The following is a 20300-nucleotide window of genomic DNA, read 5'->3' on the forward strand; positions in this document are numbered from 1 at the left end:
TCCATTCAAGTGAAAGCTCTTTAGCTAGCTGCCTTAGACACCTAGAGTGGCCAGGTGGTGAAGAGGAGAGGACTGCTCTACCTTGAGTAGTTGTATAGAAGAAGGCACTTCAGCAGTTATAGGTCTACTCTACAAAGTCAGCACCTCTGAAGTGCAATGTCTGCCACATATGGATAGCTTGAAGGGGCAAAATCAAAGGGTAGGGCCACACTTTAGTGTTGTGATGTGGGCAAGGGTGCCTGCCTTCAAACTGAACTACTATTTTTTGTGAAGTCCCTGTTTTGTGGACTAGAAATGTTTGAGGGCATCATTGATGAGAGAAAGGAGTACCAGGGAGTGGAGTGCGGTCCCAGAACCATCCTTGGCTGAGAGTCTTGGGTGGGAAATAGCAACCTGGGTGAGAGCCAGAAAGCTGCCCAGAACAACACATGTGTGTGATTGATGGGTGGCAATATCTTAAATATTTTATACGCTTCTGCCAATGCTTTTACTGTTGCTTTGATGTTTTGCTGCAGACTAGATTGAGAGATTGGTGATTAAGAAGGAAGTGTTGGAGAGATTGGGTGGATGGTGCATTTGTGAGTATCGGTGGAGGTGTGGGAGTAATATGGCATGAGTGATAATGGATGGGGGGGTGCTCTGTGATTTGTGTTTATGCAGTGTGAATGGTCTGAGTAAGGAAATCGCTTGGGAGTAGGTGGAAGACAGAACTGGGTGTGATGTGCGAGTGTTAGTGGCGCGAATACTGCAAATTGCAAGTCTGACTGTGCTTTGGCAAGATGGAGGGTAAAGAGAGAAGGGATGGTGCCCCTATCCACGTGGTTATAGGCAGGAGACAGTATGGTGAGCAAGGAGGTGGATAAGGTTGGAGGGCTCGAGGGCAGGGTCAGAATAGCTGCAGACAATACCTCTCTCCTGTTCTCCATTCACCTTACTGACACTTGATGGCCAGGCTACTGAGCCATTTCCCCGATTCCTAAAAACTTTTCTAAGAGTGTTGCTACATTTTGGGTTTCTTAAAAAAAATAAAATTGTTTCATCTGTTATTGCAGTCTTAGTTGTATATTGTTATTTCTATTCTGTCTGCCTATCTATCTATCTGTCATCTGCCTCCTCCTTGTTATCTTTTCATAAACTGCTTAGAGCAGGGGTCAGCAAACTTTCAGCAGGGGGCCGGTCCACTGTCCCTCAGACCTTGTGGGGGGCTGGACTATATTTTGGGGAAAAAATAAAAATGAACGAATTCCTTTGCCCCACAAATAACCCAGAGATGTATTTTAAATAAAAGGACACTTTCTACTCATGTAAAAACAAGCTGATTCCTGGACCATCCGCGGGCCAGATTGAGAAGGCGATTGGGCTGCATCTGGCCCCCGGGCCTTAGTTTGCCTACCCCTGGTGTAGATAGTGTTCTAATATTAAGTAGCATATAAATATATGAAATAAATAAATAGAATAACAGACACTTCAAGTGTCTCTATTTTCCAGGGACGTCCCTGATTTAGAGAAGCCGTCCCGGTTTCTGATTTGATCCTGGAATAGCCCGCTTTTCCTTAGCATGTCCCTATTTTCATCGGAGAAATGCTGAAGGGTATGGAATAACGCTTGCATTTTGAATCCTAAGAACAATGCCTTGCTATCTGGATTGTCCTAGATTAACATCCTGTAGATTCATCCCAGCCCTCTGCTCTGTAACTGTACAACAAATGCAGGATTTCTATTTTGGTGAGTTCCCTACTGGGACAATGCAGTGTGAATGCAAGTGCAGCAATGGCCCAGCATGGACCTGTGCTAATTAAACACTGGTTCAGCTTCCTTAGATCATGATGCACTAATTGCCTGATTCTATCATCTAGATAAGGAACCCTGAATGGCCTAATTACAATACGGTTCTGTGTGCCTCACCTCCTTGCTGAATCTACTCTTGTATTAAATTTCATGTGTTAACTGTTTCACGTCAGCAACACTTGCGCATGCAATGCGCTGCAGCTAATCATTGAAGGACATTTCAAGGGAAAGCAGAAAGGAAAGCAGAAAATGTGTTTGGTTCTCTTCTGACCCTGCTGCCTTTTCATTTCAGGATGCCTTAAAACAACTGCAAATTGACATGAATTTTGTTCTGTTCAGTCATTGTGCTGACTACAGCAGTGACATAACAAGATAATGAAATCAATGTACTACGTACATAACATAGAATTGGGGACCACCAAATTCATTACAAAGTAAAAAAAAGTACCCAAGGAGATAAAACAGTTGCCCACTTTAAAAGCAATCATTGACACAGCCTCCCTTTGTCCTCATGAGGCTTTGAGTATCCACAAATTATTGTCACTCAATGGGCTTAAACAGCACAGCGGGTGCCAGAAAATTGGATAGATACATACTGCACAAACAGAAGTTACACAACTTCTCTTTGAGCATGTGTAGATCCAAACTTTCTTAATGGTGCAATCCTTTACATGCCTCCTTAGAGTTGGTCCTATTGAGTTCAGTGGGTTTATTCCTAGGTAATTTGGTATAGAACGGCAGTCTAAGTGTCCATTGATTTTCTTCATTGCTTATTTATGGCATTCAAAGATCAGCAACTTTTAGTAACAGATATTTATGCTCAGTAATTTTAAATATACACAAAAATGTCAGATACCATGTGAAATGCACCCTTTAGCTTTTGTTTAACAATAATCTCTTGAAAACCTTTCATTGAAATTACTGTAAAAGGTTATTAAATTAAATGTTCTAATGTGCTTGTGATGATGCTTTGATTCACTCACCTTTGATTTGCAAAGGCAACAAGAGTCAGGATAAGTGAGAACCAATGTAGAGTGTCACTCTTGAGTTAGAAGACCTGGGTTCATATCCACACATTGGACCACCAGTCAGTACCTCTCAACCTAACCTACCTCACAAGGAGAAAATGCTTGTAGAATGAGTGAGTGAACGAACCAGGTATAATCTTTGGAGGAAAAGTGGTTTAGAAATGCAATAAGTACAGTGGTACCTCGGGTTACATACGCTTCAGGTTACAGACTCCGCTAACCCAGAAATAGTACCTCGGGTTAAGAACTTTGCTTCAGGATGAGAACAGAAATTGTGCTCTGGCGGCGCGGCGGCAGCAGGAGGCCCCATTAGCTAAAGTGGTGCTTCAGGTTAAGAACAGTTTCAGGTCAGGAATGGACCTCTGGAATGAATTAAGTACTTAACCCAATGTACCACTGTAAATCCTTCTTCCCAGTGAACTCTGGGAAGTGAAAGGCAAGCCAAACACGGAAAGGAGAGAGAGCAGGTTAGTTCCTTACCTGAAAAAATGAGAAGAATGGTATCTGTGCATTTTAACCCATATCTCAGATTCTACAAATGCTAGATATTTATTCTTTTTTAAAATAATGAAAGCTGGCAATCTGGGGATTATGGTTCATCCAATCCAGTGAATGCAGCTGCCCTCCTCTTGCTTGCATTCCCCATGTGGATGACCATGGTGTGGAAATCATTATTATGAAGTTGCCCCCTGGGGAATTAAATATCAGGAGAGGAAATAGACTATAAACAATGTGTCAGGCACACCTTAGTCATCACTGTTTTTGTCTTTGCAAAGTGAATATTGATGACTAATATCCCTGGCATCAAATATGTCTTTGTTTCGTACGCTTGTATCATTGAAGTTTGTTCTCTTCTGTCATTATCATAAAATAAGAAAATAAAACCGACCATGTTTACCTTTTTCCAGAGAGGGGAAGTGTCTGGCACTAGCCCCCAATTCCTAAATAATTGTGCGTACTCTTTGGAGGTGGGCATGGTATAAGTGAGATAATAAGACATGACAATTATTCTACAGCACTTTGAAATTTTAAAGTCTTTTGCATGCATTATCACAATGTCTTGATGACAAACCCAGTAAGGTAGATCTAATAAACGATGAGCAAAGAGTTTTGTTGCTTCTGAGTCAGACTGGGATTTGGGAGAGGGTGGGAATTCAGAAGTTTCTAGAATGCAAGCTTCATTTCTTAGTCTATATCTTTCTCTCTAGAGGACTCAGATAGATTGGGAAAGAAAAAGTGATTTATATGCGTTGTATATGCGATATAACATTGTGACACCAGATGGTGCTGTGGAGTCCCATTTCTCTCTACCCGTTTTCCCTCTTTAAATTTACAACGCGTTTAACTGAAATGCTTCTTTGATGTGTCTAGATCCAGCCTCTGTGTGCTAGTATTCACGGTCACTCACTGTGCTATTGAGTTAACAGTGCACTTCTGAAGGGCAATTAAGATTCTCTGTTTGGTGGAGGCAACTCCCAACATTCACCCACCCCTCAATAAAATCAATAGGATTTATGCCCAAATATGAAGAATCATAGAATCACAGAGTTGGAAGGGACCCTGAGGGTCAATTAGTCCAACCCCCTGCAGTGCAGGAAGTTTGCCCACAGCCATCCCTGGATGGACTCAAACCACCAGCCTTCCGGTTAACAGCCAGACACACTAGCCCATTGCGCCACAGGAGAAGTGTGTGATGGTTTCAGGACAAGCAGAACTTTGAGGCTCGGCACACATTAGCAGCTTGAAACGCAGCAAAGTCCACTCCTGGCCGGTGTGTTTCAAGATGCTTTTTAATATTGCTGTTCATACCAGAGAAGGAGTGGAGGTGTCTTCACCCAATCTCTGTTACCTGATTTGTTTCCCCTGCACCAAACTCCAAATCACGGAAGCTGTCATAGGTGCATACGCTATGATCTGTGCAGGCACAACAGCTGCCTGAAATGTACTCACCTTGGTTTCCCTCTGGCTTCTGTTTTCTAATCCGATGGAAACTGGCGTGAGAGAAAGAGCATCAAGCAGGAGTATTTCTCAAGAATCAACAGGACGCTTATGGATTATGGCTAAAGTCATAGAATCATAGGACTGTAGCTTTGTGTACTTGGGGCTTTAAACTCTGCATTGATTACTGCAATGTGTTATATGTAGGGCTGCCTCGGAAAACGGTTTGGAAACTTCAGCTGGTGCAGAATTCAGCGATCAGGTTGCTCACTGGAGAAAGATGGTTTGAGCATATTACACCAATCCTGGTCCAACTGCACTGGCTACTGATTAGTTTCCAGGCCCAATTCAAAGTGCTGTTTTTGACCTATAAAGCCTTAAACGGCTCAGGACCGCAATACCTCAAGGACCGCCTCTTTCCATATGAACCTACTTGGACCCTGAGATCATCTTCTGAGGTCCTCCGGCATATATCTTCTCCTTGAGAGGTCCAGAGGGTGTCAACACAAAAATGAGCCTTTTCTGTGGTGGTTCCCTGCTTGTGGAATGTTATCCCCAGGGAAGTTCGTCTGGTGCCTTCATTATACACCTTTATGCACCCGGCAAAAACGTTCCTTTTTAACTAGGCCTTTGGTTGAGCTGATCAACATCCCATACCCTTTTAAAATGTGGCTCTTTTGGGGGGGGTATTATTGGGTTATTGAATTTATTTTTGTCTTGTATGCTGTGATCTTTTCTGTGAACCGCCCTGAGAGCTCTGGGTATAGGGCAGTATATAAATTCAGTCCGTCCATCCATCCATCCATCCATCCATCCATCCATCCATCCATACTGTGGTGGTAGGAGCATACTAGAGCCAGAGTAAGTGTTAATGTGTACACAGTTGGAGTTTTGATGTAGGTTAAAAGCAAGCACAACACATTTGCATTTATCCTTCCCTGCCCCATATCTAATTATTTCCTCTTCCTTCCCCTGCTACAGATGGGCAGCAGAAAGAAGGGGTTAAAGGAAATGTTTGTGCATTAGAAACCTGGGGAATAGCTGATAAGGTTGGGAGGGGACACGCCCCGTGTAGTCCATTTAGTTTCATTTTCATGGAGCGTTTATGCCATCCTATCTCTTACTGCCTTTTAATAAATAAGAATCAAACAAACCACAAATCAATGAATAAATATGCGAATAGAGCCTGGATGTTAAACTTATGGCTGGGTGGGTTAACAACTGGCCACGTGGCAACCCTAACTTAAAGGCATGATATATAGCTGCACTGCGGGCTTTCAGAAGTAGGTCCTGGTTCTTGATATATGAACAGAAGCAGCACAGGCTATGGAGGTCCGGTGTCATATAAATCCAGGCTGTGTTTCCAGAGCATCTACTACCTTTTTGTTGTGTTAATTAGGTTACACATTGAAATGAATGCTGCAGGAAGCCCATTCGAAAGGAACAGATCCATTAGCCGGTTTGGGAAATGAAACCCCACTAGTCATTGCAGGTCCCATTATGTGGCTGTGAAAGAATGTGATAAGCTGTGTAACCGGGGTGGGAAGAGGTGGTGGAACAATGTGGAAGGACCAGGAAGAGTGAATGGAAAGGTGAACTGACAGCAAGGAAGTTGTGCACATCAGCAAAAACTGATTGGATGGAAGCCTGATAAATAGAAATAACAAATAGTTTCAGGGTGAAGCATGTGACTGATAGGAATACATGGGGAAGACTATTGTTGTTCTAGTTGGTCTGCTTCTCTGTATGTATCTCTTTTCCACTCCATATTTCCTCCTTTCTAATCCATCTCCTGCCTCTATTTTCTCATTCCAAAAGTGGATCCTGGGACAGCAATCTCTTCCCTGATTGAACCTTAGGAACTTAATCCTTCTCTTCACATTGTAGACAGAGTTTCATAATCTCCCCATTGCCCTCATTCACAAGTCAGACGTCTTCAAAGCCAGGCTGCTGAACACACCCCGTTACTCTCTCATCTTCTTCCTACAAAAGTATATTTTTGTTCTTTTCCTTATTCTTTAGGTTTACATCCTGCCCTTCATCACTTTCGTGATCCCAGAGCGGATTGAAGCGATTTAAAATCTGCACCAAAATTAAAACAAGCCGTTTGCTGTGTAAAGCACAATTGTAAATCAGCAGCCAACAGCAACTTATCCCAACAAAGCGCAGCAGCAAATATATCAGATCTTCTCCAGCTGCATTACAGCAGCAGGCACATCCATCAAAGTATCTCTCATTAGCCCCTACCAAAAGCCTGGGAGAATAAATATGTTTTTAATTGGTGTTGAGAAATGCTCAGAGACAACCCTGAATCTCGTTTGGAAGGGAGGGAGTTCCACAGCCAGGATGCTATGACAGAGAAGTGGCCCTATTTTGGGGTCACCACCCCACCCCTTGGTAGAATCCGAAGAAGGGTCTCTCTGGCAGATCTTAACACCCAGGCAGGATAATATTGGAAGAGGCCTTGCTGCAACCTGACACCTGCGTAAGCAGCATCACTTGAAAGTTTGCTGCATCCTTCCCCATTCCATTGCAGGACTGTGGCCAGAGACAGACTCCATAGCCAACTCTTCTCATCCTCTAAACTTGTTTTTTTATTAAAAAAATACTATTTAATTATTTGGTTTTTCAGATTAAAGTTTTACAGCCAATTATCCAACATACAACATAAAAACAAGATTTCAAAGAATCTCCTGGACTTTCCTCCTCCCCATTGTGGGTCCTATTTTTAACCATTTCCTCCTGCATCTTTTGTAATTATCCAAATCTTTTACATCTCCATTATGTCCAAAATTCAACATTAAACTACAAGTGTTATTCCAGTCCTACTTATCCTCCGCACCTTTGATTGCTGTTTACTATATAGTCCAGGGTCAAGGAGCTTTTCAGAAGGCTTTGGAGCTGGGTTTCAGAACAGCTGTTTCCCGCCTTAATCAGGACCTCCTGCTGCTCCCCAAGGCTGCCATTTTAATTATGATTGATAATTGTTGGTTATTTATATTTCCAGACATTATTTCATTTACTTGCCTAAGAATTTGGGCTGGAGTTGATGACAACTTTATATGCTCATCAAGGTGCTTTATTATGTTTTAACTAATAAAGATGTGGTCCGAATTTGGATTTTGGGATCCATCTCCCCCTGATGGAACAATGCAGCCAACTTTACTTCTTGAGTTTTCTTCCAGTAATTCTATCTGTCCCTCCTTCTCCTGACTTTCTACTTGATACCATACTTTCACAGGGTTACAGTGTGGCAATTAGTGACAAAGCTGCCAAATGCTCAAATAAACATCTGACCTTTTGGAACTACTTCTTCTTCTTTTTGCAGAGGCCCAACCTGTCTTATTTGTATAACAAGTTTTACTTTCTAACCGTGAACATTACAATCACAGATTTTACCAGTTAGGCACCTAAATCAAACCATACAAACATGTTCCATGAAATGCCCCTTTCAGTAGTGCTGGCCCAAACCATTTTGATGACTTGAAGCAGAGTCCAAACAGCAAACTGTTCCCTCCAATAGTGGTTGATGGGGGAAGTGTTGCTTACCTGGTTTCCCAATGCCCTCATGGTTACCAAGAGGGAGACAGGTGAGGCAGCAGGGAGGTTGGTGTAGGAGTATTGCGAGCATCATCAGATTGGCTGCACCTGCATCTCAACAACCTTCCTGCCGCCTTGCCCCCCTCTCTATCAGTAACCAGCATCAACTGGTCTGACATTTATAATCTCATGCAAATCAATGCTTTAATTCTGATGGTTTTAAACATATCACCCCTAATACAAGTGGTAGTCTATGCCCCAAAAAGCTTTTATGGAATGCTTGAAAACAACTTTTAGGTCTTAAGATAACCAGTGCCTACTGTATAATATTGCTTGCTCACTGTCTCAGCTGAATGGAAATTTGTCTCATCAAGAAAAGACCAAGGGCACATCAATTAAGTGCTAGGTAATGACGCTGAAGCACATTCTGATTTCAGCAACCTTGATGTCAGATCAAAGCTGCTATGTTAGCTTCACACAGATTACACTAGGTGCCAGAAATGGGAATATGTCACCTTTTGCTATATCATATCTGTAGCTCAGTCAGAAGAACGTGACGTGCTTCTTGTCAAGGTTGTGAGTTTGAGCCCCACATTGGGCAAAAAGATTCCTGCATTGCAGGGGGCTGGACTAGATGGCCCTTGTGGTCCCTTCCAACTCTCCAATTCTATGATTCTTTGCTTCCTTGCACCTCTGATTTCCAGGATGGTTGCCTAATTTTTTTTGTTACATTCAGGTTTTGGGGATCCAAATGAATTAGAGAATCTAAATACGAATTCCAGTTGGCAGGGCAACAGAAGAGAACACTCTTCTCAGATTGTGAGAACAGTTCAGGGGATGGAAAAGGCTTCTTGTACAATCTTCATAATTTGAAGTAGCTTGAAAACACTGAACTGAGAGACGTTAGGCCGTCTATTTCTCTCACTTAAGAACAGAGGCAAACAATGTTTGGTTTCTGGGTTTGTTCCAAAGTACTCAAGAGGCCTCTTGCTGCTTAAGTGCTTGCATCTATTTCCCAGCTCTTCGTTGTTCTCAAAGCCCTTGGGATAAAAGACTGGCTGGTCCTTTGCACGTCAGTGAGGTGAGCAGATTTTCAGTTAGTTGGTCAATTACACATATCTTTTAGGGAACTCAAGGTGGTAGATGCAGGGTTGCCTTTGAAGACGGTTTAGAAACTTCAGCTGGTGCAAAGTTCAACAGCAAAAATATTCAATTGTGCAACTGCCAGGACCATATAACACCACTCCTAGAAGATCTACAGAACGCTGGTTAATTCTTTGTTTCGCGTTCAAAACAGTATTACTGTTTTGTTTTTTAACCTTTAAAGTGCAATGCATCCTAGGTCTTGCCCTAGATTATATTGAGATTGTCAGAAAAGGTATTTGAAGTACTGTTGGTCACTATGAGATCTATTATTGAGCCTTTGGAGTCAGTTCTTTGCTCCGTCTAGCTCACTGTTGTTTACATTGGCTGGTAGCACTTCTCCAGGATTTCAGACTGGGGACATCTGAACACGTGTCAGACTGGGGACACGTGTCGACAGCTGAACCAGTGACTTTCTGCATGCAAAGGAGATGCTCTGCCACTGAGCTATAACTCTCTGGATGCTGGTACCTTGGCTCCAGTAATCCCTGCCCAAGGAACATAGGAAGCTGCCTTCTATAGAGTCAGGCCATTGGTCCATCTACTTCATTATGGTCTACACTGACGGGGAGGAGCCTTCCAGGGCTTCAAGGAGGGGACATTTCAACCTGGAGATGCTGGGAATTGAGCCTGGTACCTTCTGTAAGCAAGGCAAATGCTCTACCATTGAGCCTTTACCCAAGTTGATGTATATTCCCATGGTTTGCTTTCTACTGGCTTTCAGGTGGCAGATGAACTTCATATTTCTGAAAGCTCTTAATTGACATAGGGTTTTTTGGCTGGAATTTGCCAAACTTGGTTTCCTAACTTCTTTAATAAGAGAGTTCCCTACCACTCCATAAAATCACTTTGCCTTTGTTTGGGACATAGGGTTGTATCCAATCACGTTAGTCCTTTTCAGAGTAAACCCATTAAAATTTCAGGACATGACAAACTTAGGTCTGTTCAATTTACTCTGAGTACAACTTGAGATGCAACTCATGCTATCTAACTAGGGATGTTTACACCCATACCTTTTAGGGTGTTTTCACAAGTTGCTGCCTGCCCTTTTCTTTCCTGCATTAACAGACACTCCCCTCCACAAGATTAAAAGCTCTTCTCAGTGTCACTTGTGAAAATGCCCCATACATTTTCACTTGTGCTGTTGGGTGGTAGTGATGACAGGAAATGCTTTTGAGTAGTGAAACAGCCAGAGGTGAAAAGGTTAAGTGAATCCCCCTCCTTTTGTAGTCATTTTGTCTGCTTATGTTTAAAAAAAGAAAGTTGGGGAGGAGAGATGTTTGTGAATGAGCATCACATGTAGTTGGGGTCACAGTGTCAGTAGTGAAAACCCTTCTCTGGATTCTTCTACTCCTTATTCACCAAAGTTCACTGCTGAAGTGTCCACTGTTAGATAATAGTTCAGCAAACAAAAAGAATTACATTTGAAATGGCAGAAAAGAACCCTTAAATTTGGATAAGTGTGCAGTATCATTTCACAGAATGCTAATGTCAACATGAATCTGGTGACCCAATGTACATTTTTTATGGTTAGCTGGCACACCCAAAAATGTTGAGCTAGTACTGGCAGTGCCAGTAGCCTCAGGATCTACCATAACCTAGTAATGGATCCTGATCAGTCATGTTAGAATTGCTTGTTGAAGACGATCTCCAGTCACAAAGAGAAAGGATTACCGCTGTGGGACCTAACCTTCACCCTGAGCCTTCCTGCTGAGGACACCTTGGCAATCTTTGAATGCATTGAGTAAAAACTGGTGTACGTTTGAAATTTTGGCTGCCTGGTTAATGTGCTTCCCTAAGTGCCAGGAGCAGCTAGCTGTTTGTTTCACTGCCATAGGAAGAGCTGGAAAGGAGACAGATGGAATGAAGTGCTCTAGCAGGCAGAGCCTGATTCTCTGGAGCAACAGGGTCCCCCGATATACAAGCAACAGGTTGTTCAACATGCAGCTGTTCTCAGATCCTGCTGGAATCCCCATCGCCTTCTTTTGCAACATTCTTCCCAGCATAATGTATTGACAGCCTGTAATATGGCACCGTATTGTTTCTGCGAAGGCAATGGGGGGATTATTGTTGTTTAATCACCTTCCACATATGCCCCAAGGTGATGTAACAAATCTAAAAATAAAAGCTAAAGAACAGTACACAATTAACAGAAGTTTAAAAACAATGCAAAATAGACACCTGTGGCACAGTCGTATTCATCCAAGTGGTATTCATCCAAATCCAAATGGAAAATGTGCTATATTAGTAATCTGGGGGGTCCTAAAATAAGCTTATCACCTACACCCTGGTCATGTTTTCACTTGTACACTGTTGTGTCTGCTGCTCTGGCTCTGACTTACATGGCACGACTAACCTTCATCTCTCTGGCCCAAGGTGTGGTGGCTGGTGCCAATTGGTAGGGTGGCAAGTCAGGGAAGCAGAGCCAATGATGCACAGAATGATCCCTGAGTTTTGTCAATAAGAAGGCAAGCTGGTGGGTGTTTGGCTGAGTGGGTGTTTGGCTGAGATTGGTCAGCCAGTGCCCCCTTTGCCCTAATGGACCTGCCTCCCTTGCCTCTGACTCTGAGGGACTGTAGCTCAGAAACCCTCATGCAAGGATGGGGAACCTTTGGTCCTCCAGGTTGCTGAACTACAGCTCTCATCATCCCAGGCCATTGACCATTCTTGCTGTGGCTGATGGGATTTGCAGTTCAGCAACATCCAGGGAGGGGGCCACAAGGGTTTCTCAACTCTGTTCGAGTCGAACCACAGGCCCTTCCACTCTGTTTGAAGCTTATGACTGCTCAACCAAGGTGGTCTCCTTTCTCATAGAAGGCAGAGGGAGCTAGTCAGACCTGCAGCTTCTTAATCTGAGGTTGGCTGCTGCTGGAACATGTGGACTCTGTTCATATGGATTTTCCAGCCTAGGCGCTTAATGGAGCTGTCCAGTCACTGTCGCTGGAGACTAAGTTGCCTCAGAAGTTATGAGGGCCTTTTCCCAGCTTGGGCTGGTGCAGCAGCTGCAAGTGTTCCTGGATCAGGATAATTTGCCTGCAGTGATCCATGAGCTGGTAATAATCTCAAGACTGGATTACTGTAACACACTCAGTGCTGAGCATGCTTATATGGTCTCCATATCAATGTGCCCTTCCTTCTTGGCTCCACTGTTTAAACAGTGACACATTCAAATGATTAAACATTCAATTACATGCTTTATCGTTTAAAGCTTGCAGCCATAGTCAAGATAGAAATAAACTTCAAAAAAGGGCAAGATGCATCAGAGTTATTGTGGCTCCTGAAATGAGGGGGGTGGGAGCCCTAGGTTTGAGGAGGGACAGTCCTAACATCTGTGTTATACTACTGGCCACTATTGATTTATGATGACAGTGTTCTGCACTATGTTGCAACTGGAAGCATACATGCCAAAATACACGGAGGAGTTATGTTATTTTATATACTTAGAGGGATGATGGCAAGTTACCAAACCACCTTCCTCATTAGCATAGTGCAGAGGGGTTTCTGTTGACAAATAGGAAATAGCTTTTTAATTGCACAGAATGTTTATGTATTAGGTACTGTTGACTAAGCAGGCTGAATGAATTATCAAAGTCCCAGGTTTAACCCCTGGTATCTCCAGCTAAATGGATCTTGGGTAGCAGGCAGAAGAGAGGCCTGGTCTTTCTGTCCTGGTCTAAGACTGCCTCATATGTTTCATATCCAAGCACTCACTGAGTTCTTATATTAGCCAACGTCGAGAAAGTCTCCAATGTGGAGGAAGAGTATGTAGAGAGACAAAAAGCTTCTTCAACATTTAAGATCATACTGAAAAGCGTTCAAAAACATGAAAGGTTATCACTGCTGATGTTGCGTTATTTCCAAAATGAAACAAAAAGGAATTGTAATTCTTAGGTTATTGTGGAAATGATTATGCTTAATAGAGAAGTTGGTTGACACTTAGAATGAAAGTGATTGTTCTCAAATATATGGGCTGTCAGAAAGATGTACCAAATTATGTCTTTTGAGTAACTCAGTAGTCTGGCATGAGTAACCATAGATATTCAAAATCATGAATTGGCTTCCTCAAAGTCACAAGATTAGTCTTAAATTATTCTGCAATTTCAACACATAATACATTTTGAAGCTTTTGCATTAGCTGTCTGTTTTAGAACATCTTGGCAAATGATAATTTTCAAGTTTTGCTGCACTGCTACAGAATGTTCAACATTTTTTTAATTCATTTTTTTAAAAGGGAAATTTTAATTTATTTTTCAAAGCATATGTGGTTCTGGTATGTGTGTGTGTGTGTGTGTGTGTGTGCACGTGTGTACAAAGAAAACAAACAAACCAGATGCCTGATTGTTTGGATACCCCACCCCAAGGTGCTTCTGGTGTATCATGAAATAATGATCCTGTATCCCCAAAATTTAAGACTAGGTCTAGGAATCTGTGTTATTGCTTTGAATTATTTTTGCAGCTTTAGCAAACACAAAGCAGGACGTGACCCTGTGTCTCCTGTTCTCTGTGATAAAGGTAAAGGACCCCTGGATGGTTAAGTTCAGTCAAACTTTAATATGGGGTGCAGCACTCATCTCAATTCAGGCTGAGGGAGCTGGCAGAGCAAGGAGACAATAGAACAGATAACTTTTCAGACCATTGAAATCACTGAGTTCAAAGTCAAGTGCCATAACTGAATATTTTCTTGCTTGTTTTTCAGGCTGGTGGATGACCGGTGTGTGGTGGAACCAACAGCTGGTGATTTGGATAATCCACCCAAGAAATTTCGAGGTAAGAGACTAATGAAGCAGTAAAGTCAACACTTTTGCTGGATCAACTGCTTTGAGATTCCCTAAAAACAATTCTCTGCTTAGGTACTGATTTACAGTTGGCTTTAGCATTGAGTGACACAGTTATCACTGTTAGAAGTCTAGCATCATGGGTACTAATTTGGTTGTTATCCACAGTCCTCTCAGAGAGAGACAGTTTGTTGGGATAACCACTAAACTTAAAAATCCTTTCCTTGTCAGCTTTGTCAAAGCAAAACATATTTCAAGCTTTTTATATTTTGGTCCCTTCAGTTTTGCACTCTTTGAGATACTCAGTGATATCTTATTGATATCTTTAATTTTTTTATCACATCACATTTATTCACTACATTAGCTCCCCAGGAAACCCTATTATTCATTACTTTATATTTTTATTATCATTATTTTATTTTGGTTTATTACAGTCTTCACATTAAGGCCACTGGATAGGTCCCAACAATTTAAAATACAACATTCAAAACAGTTTAAACAAATCACAAGAACAGGGTGGGTCCCAAAAACATATAACTTAAGTGTCAAAAGCCGGGGTAAAGAGGTGTATCTTCAACACAGACAAAAAGGTGCCAGATATATTTTTGTAGGGAGGGAACTCTACAACCTAGGATCCCTCTCCTGGGCCACCACTCCTTGAGTTTTTCTGAGGGCGGTGGAACTACCAAGAAGACCATATCTGCTGATGACATCCAATAAGGTTTGTAGGAAATGAAACTGCCTTGCAAGTATTTGGAGCCAGGTCATTAAGGCCTTAAAAGTTAGTGTGAGCATCCTGAATTGGACCAGGAAGCAAATCGACAACCAGTGCAGTTGTTCTATAACAAGGGTTGTGTGGGTTCTAAACCAAATCCCAGCCAGTAACCTGACGATTGCATTTTTGGATGACTTCTTCTTCTTCTTCTTCTTCTTCTTCTTCTTCTTCTTCTTCTTCCAAACTTCATTGACAATTTTAAAAACAATTACCAAGCACAAAGTGTTGTCTTTCAGGACAAATGCAGGTACAGATATTGAAATAGACTTAGAAAATCTTTTACTTTGGAGATTAAGCTCATGTCCATAGGGTATACTTCAATCTAGAGTGTTACCGTAATTTCTCCATAGTGACTGCTGTGACTGAGACAGAAGGGAAATCACTGTACTATTGTTAATCGTTTCTGAGTTCAAGGGCAGTCCCATGTTGAGCACATGGCAATAATGCAGTCTGGAAATTACCAGAGGATGGAGGGCTGAAGTGTAGAGTACACTATAAACAAATAGAAGTGAACGAAATGCTTATGTTTTCGTAAAAGGTCAATAAAAATATTATTAAAAAAACAAACAAATAGAAGTGAATAACAATAAATCTTGACAAGGGTTCACAGCACAGGAGCCAACTCCTAGGGGCCGAGGTCCCTTCGCGCCCCCCCCAATTGATGGGCATTGCCATTCAAATGGTGCGCGTGCTGTGTCATGTGATCGATTATGTGGGACAGGGTTTTCCTCCCGCAATATTCTATCCAAGTTGGCACCCCTGGTTCACAGTGTATTGTAATTCTAATCTTTTAAGTTTTGGATTGGAGCTGACTGGGATTGTAACAAATGGAAGTATAATCTATTTTTGCTGTATCAAACCAATTGGAGAATTGTATGGATGGATGGGAGGAAGCAAGCAGACAATGACTGCATTTCTTCACCCCGCAACCCTGTGAAAGGAGCGAGAGTCACAGTGGGCTCTCCTAAACCACTGCAGCCATCTCCTCCCCATCCCTAGGCAATCTCCATGCTTGGCGCTCTGCTGTTGTGTCAAATACCCTGCAGGCCAAACATTTTAAATGCAGCCCCCTCTGCATCTTGCATCCAATATCCCACTCCACCCACTGCTCCCTAGTACACAGCTGCTTCCCCATGAAAAGCAGGAGCAGAACAATAACAGGTTCTAAGGTGAGGGCATGAAGGGACCTCCATTTAGAATATCTGGCACTGCAGGAGCTGCTGAACTACAACTCCCATCTGCCCCAGCAAGCATGTCTAAAGCCCAGGGATGATGGGAGTTGCAGCGCAGCAACATCTGAAGGACCAGTTTCCCCATGCCTGGTTTAGAAGGATGGAGAGGGATGGGCCTTCTGACATCCAGCACACTCAACGTGGCATTGGCTGGCATGAATGCCCAGGTACGGAAGGGGAGGCTACCTTGGCTTCTGGTGAAAGGCCTTTCTGTGCCTGCTCCCCTTGTACATGGTGTAGGGTTGCAGCTTGTGTGTTTCAGCCAAACGCTGAGCAGCCAAGAAGCCACTCAAGCCAATGCCAAAGCAATAAATTTTATTGGGAGCTTGCATTGGCTCTCTAATGCTGGTTAGATGGCTGGGCTCCCAAGCACATTCAAGTCAGTTGGGATTTTCTTTTTTAACTGAATGCATTCTCTGATCTCTCTGGCTGATGCATTGACTTGGTTAAAAAAATTATTTGAAGTTAGACCAAGCTGGGGTAGAGGAACATGATTTAAAGACAAAGCAAAATCTGAAACTTAAACTGATACAAGGGTAGAATGAGTTTTCATATCATATAAAATATAACTCTTGGTTCTCTAGATTCCCCCCTCCCCCCAGCCAAATCCTATTGCTAAAGGGAGAATAATACTGAACTTTTTTATGGTGCTTTCAAAGCTTTTTTTGGTGCATATTTTTCATATATTATCAGGTTGCAATCCTTACCTGTAAGGTAAGTCAGCATTATTATTAACCTCCATTTAGCAGATGGGAGACTCAGGCTGCGAAAGTGGATCTCCCAGTGCTACCCAGTGAGCTCATGGACTTGTGAGATATGAACCTGGGATGTCCTGATTCACAGCTGGGTTTCTTAACCACCACACAACGCGAGTTGTCTTCTCTGCAATTTGTTTCATTCACTCTGTTCCGGCAGTGTAAGATACTTGGAGGTATGTCAACTAAGGAAGGGCAAAGAAAGAAAGGGCACTTCAGGAATACGGTTAATTTGCTAAGCTTTGTGTATGTTACCTTAGATTATCTTTTAGTCGTCTCTGTGGTGCTTCTTGAGCTCTGTTAATTTATTGGTAACAAGAGTCAGTGGCGTTCTGTCAATCAAACATTAAACATTGTTGGAAATGTTAAGATGAATGTAGGATGTATACCTAGGAAGGTGAAATCAATCTTATTATATTTCAGTTCAAGGAACATTCCCCCAAGGCTATTGGTGGAGTGCCTCTTTCTCACCTCGTTCAGGGATGTTTCCATCTGAGCACTGATGAAAACAAAATTGCAGGTGTGGCTAAATAAACATGGTGCAGAATTACCTAGTCTGTTTTTCTAGTGATTTGAGGGAAACTTTGGGTCAGGGTTATCTAGCCAATGTTTCCTCCATCTTGATTTCTTTGACAGCTACTGTTGATAGGTAGCCATGCTGCCCCCCACCCAAGAAGATAATTCGGCAGGCTGCCAACAAGATCAGAGCCACCTCATGCTAGAACACACAGTGAGAGGCAGGCCCATCCAAGGATATTGGAAGTTTTGCACGCTCTCTCTCTCTCGTAATATGGGAAGATACAGTAGGTTCTTAGCTGAGCAGGAGAGCACCTGCTTGGCATGCAAAAGGCCCCCAGTTCAATCCCTGGCATTTCCAAAGAAGGCTGGACAGGACCTTTGTTTGAAATCCTGGAGAACCACTACAACCACTACCAGTAAGCATAAATAGTGTTGTTGTTGTTGTTTAGTCGTTTAGTCGTGTCCGACTCTTCGTGACCCCATGGACTAGAGCACGCCAGGCACTCCTGTCTTCCACTGCCTCCCGCAATTTGGTCAAACTCATGTTTGTAGCTTGAAGAACACCATCCAACCATCTCGTCCTCTGTCATCCCCTTCTCCTTGTGCCCTCAATCTTTCCCAACATCAGGGTCTTTTCCAGGGAGTCTTCTTTTCTCATGATGTGGCCAAAGTATTGGAGCCTCAGCTTCAGGATCTGTCCTTCCAGTGAGCACTCAGGGCTGATTTCCTTCAGAATGGATAGGTTTGATCTTCTTGCAGTCCATGGGACTCTCAAGAGTCTCCTCCAGCAGCAGAGAACATTCCCCGGTGTGTAGCAGGAAGCTAGTTCATAGATTGGGTTTGTTCCTGGTAAATTCCCTTTGTTCCCTCTTAAAAATAATAAAGACACAAAAGTCTTCTTTTAAAAGTAATGATAAAAAGTTTACTTGCATTCAGTTCACAATAGGTTCCCTGAAGGCAGGCATTAGCTTGTAGATACAGAAAAGGGTTTGAGTTAATCCCATATGGGAATGAGCCCATGTGCTGCTGGCTGAGAGCCAGCAGAAAGCAAAATAACATCAATATCAGAAGAGAGTCAAAGAGGAAGATGGCTGTGTGACTGGCCCTTTTACAGGGTCTCACAGGGTCACACCCATCTACCTGGTCACACACAGGGGGAGGATGCTCCAGATGGGTGTGTCAGGAGGTCCTCCTGGCTGGAGTAACATCCCCCTGTGTGTCCACTCTGGGCAAACAGGAAGTGTTGTACTTGGCTGCTTATGTTACATCCCACAGGAAGAGGACAGACAAAAGGAAGAACTCTCTTCCCACTGTGCATAGTTAAACTATGGAATTCACAGCCACAAGATGAAGCAATGGTTCCCATCACCAACTTTAAAAGAGGCTTTGATAAATCCATGGTTGATAAGTCTACCAATGGCCATTGGCTGTGATGATGACTATGTCCTACCTCCAGTATCATAAGAGGTGTTCTTCTGAATACCAGTTGCTCAGGAGTACAATGGTTAGAGTGCTGCCGTGCTCAGGTCTTACTTTTGGGCTTCCCCTTGGCATCTGTCTGGCTGAGAGTACAGGCTGCTGGACTAGATGGGCCTTTGATCTGATGTAGTAGGACTCTGATGTTCTTAGATAATCTGAAAGGAAAAAAATAAACAGAAAAGAGCCTTATGAAACTGAAGCCTATCACCACTTGAAGCCCAATAGGCGTTCAGGATGGATTATCTGCTAAAGGAGCACGACGTGTCACAAACCATAGTATCACGTGAACGTTGTGGACAGATATGTCACTGCTAATATTTAGGAGTGGTGAGTTGCGTTTTGCCAGAGTTTAATCAGGAAACAGTCAGAGCTAGTGGCCTGGAGGGATGCAGGCAGTTCCACAGAAAGTCAAGCTGGGAGAAGCAATCAAAGCGAGGGCTCAGGCAGCAGTCAGTAGCTTTTAAGGGCCAGATGACTGACTTATTATATCTGTGCTGGGCTGGCAGCTGCATCATCATCATCATCATCATGATCATTATTACAGTGGTACCTCGGGTTACAGGCGCTTCAGGTTACAGGTGCTTCAGCTTACAGACTCCCCTAACCCAGAAATAGTACCTCAGGTTAAGAACTTTGCTTCAGGATGAGAACAGAAATCGCGTAGCAGTGGCGCAGCAGCAGCAGCAGGAGGCCCCATTAGCTAAAGTGGTATCTCAGGTTAAGAATAGTTTCAGGTTAAGAATGGACCTCCAGAACGAATTAACTTCTTAACCCGAGGTAGCACTGTATTATTATTTCTTACCTGCCCTTCACCATAAAGTCCTACGGCAGGTTACAGCAATTTAAAAATACAATATTAAAAACAGTTTATAACCAATTACAGTTATGAGACTAGACTGGGAACTAAAATGCTGTATGTATATCTATATCTCCAGGTATCTCTATATATCCTGGGTGTCAAATACTAGGGTAAGGGTGTGTATCTTCAGCACCTTTGGTACCACTTTCTGGCCATCTCCTGTGGTGATCCGCTTGTGCGCTACCATAGTGGCATTGGGGCTTCCACCAGAGTCCTTGGTTTGCAACCTTTATACGTTATATCAGAAGTGGGGAGGTTCTCCCCCCCGGTTGAGGACATCATCGGTGATGGGGGACCTGTATATCAGCAGTGGCTAGGGCCCAAAGTGGGTAGGTCAACCCTTCTCTCTTTTCTTTCTCCCCATCCATTTTTCTTTCTTTGCTGCTCTCCTTTTAGACCTCATACCTGGTGATTTTCTCCCTGGACACACCCATAATATGCAATTCCAGCACCTGTGGAAATGGGCAAA

At 42.9% G+C, this 20300-nt stretch overlaps 1 protein-coding gene across 2 annotated transcripts in view; it reads left to right on the forward strand.

Moving 5' to 3' along the window:
- The window catches only part of ITPR3 (inositol 1,4,5-trisphosphate receptor type 3), a 102091-nt gene that overhangs the window by 13293 nt on the left and 68498 nt on the right, over positions 1 to 20300 (forward strand). For both annotated transcript variants that reach the window (XM_053393007.1, XM_053393008.1), the window contains exon 2: positions 14134 to 14204. In XM_053393007.1, coding sequence (XP_053248982.1) covers positions 14134 to 14204 — 71 coding nt within the window. The remainder of the gene's footprint in view (positions 1 to 14133; positions 14205 to 20300) is intronic.

This window comes from Podarcis raffonei, chromosome 6 (genome assembly GCF_027172205.1).
Source record: "Podarcis raffonei isolate rPodRaf1 chromosome 6, rPodRaf1.pri, whole genome shotgun sequence".
Taxonomy (NCBI): Eukaryota; Metazoa; Chordata; class Lepidosauria; order Squamata; family Lacertidae; genus Podarcis; species Podarcis raffonei.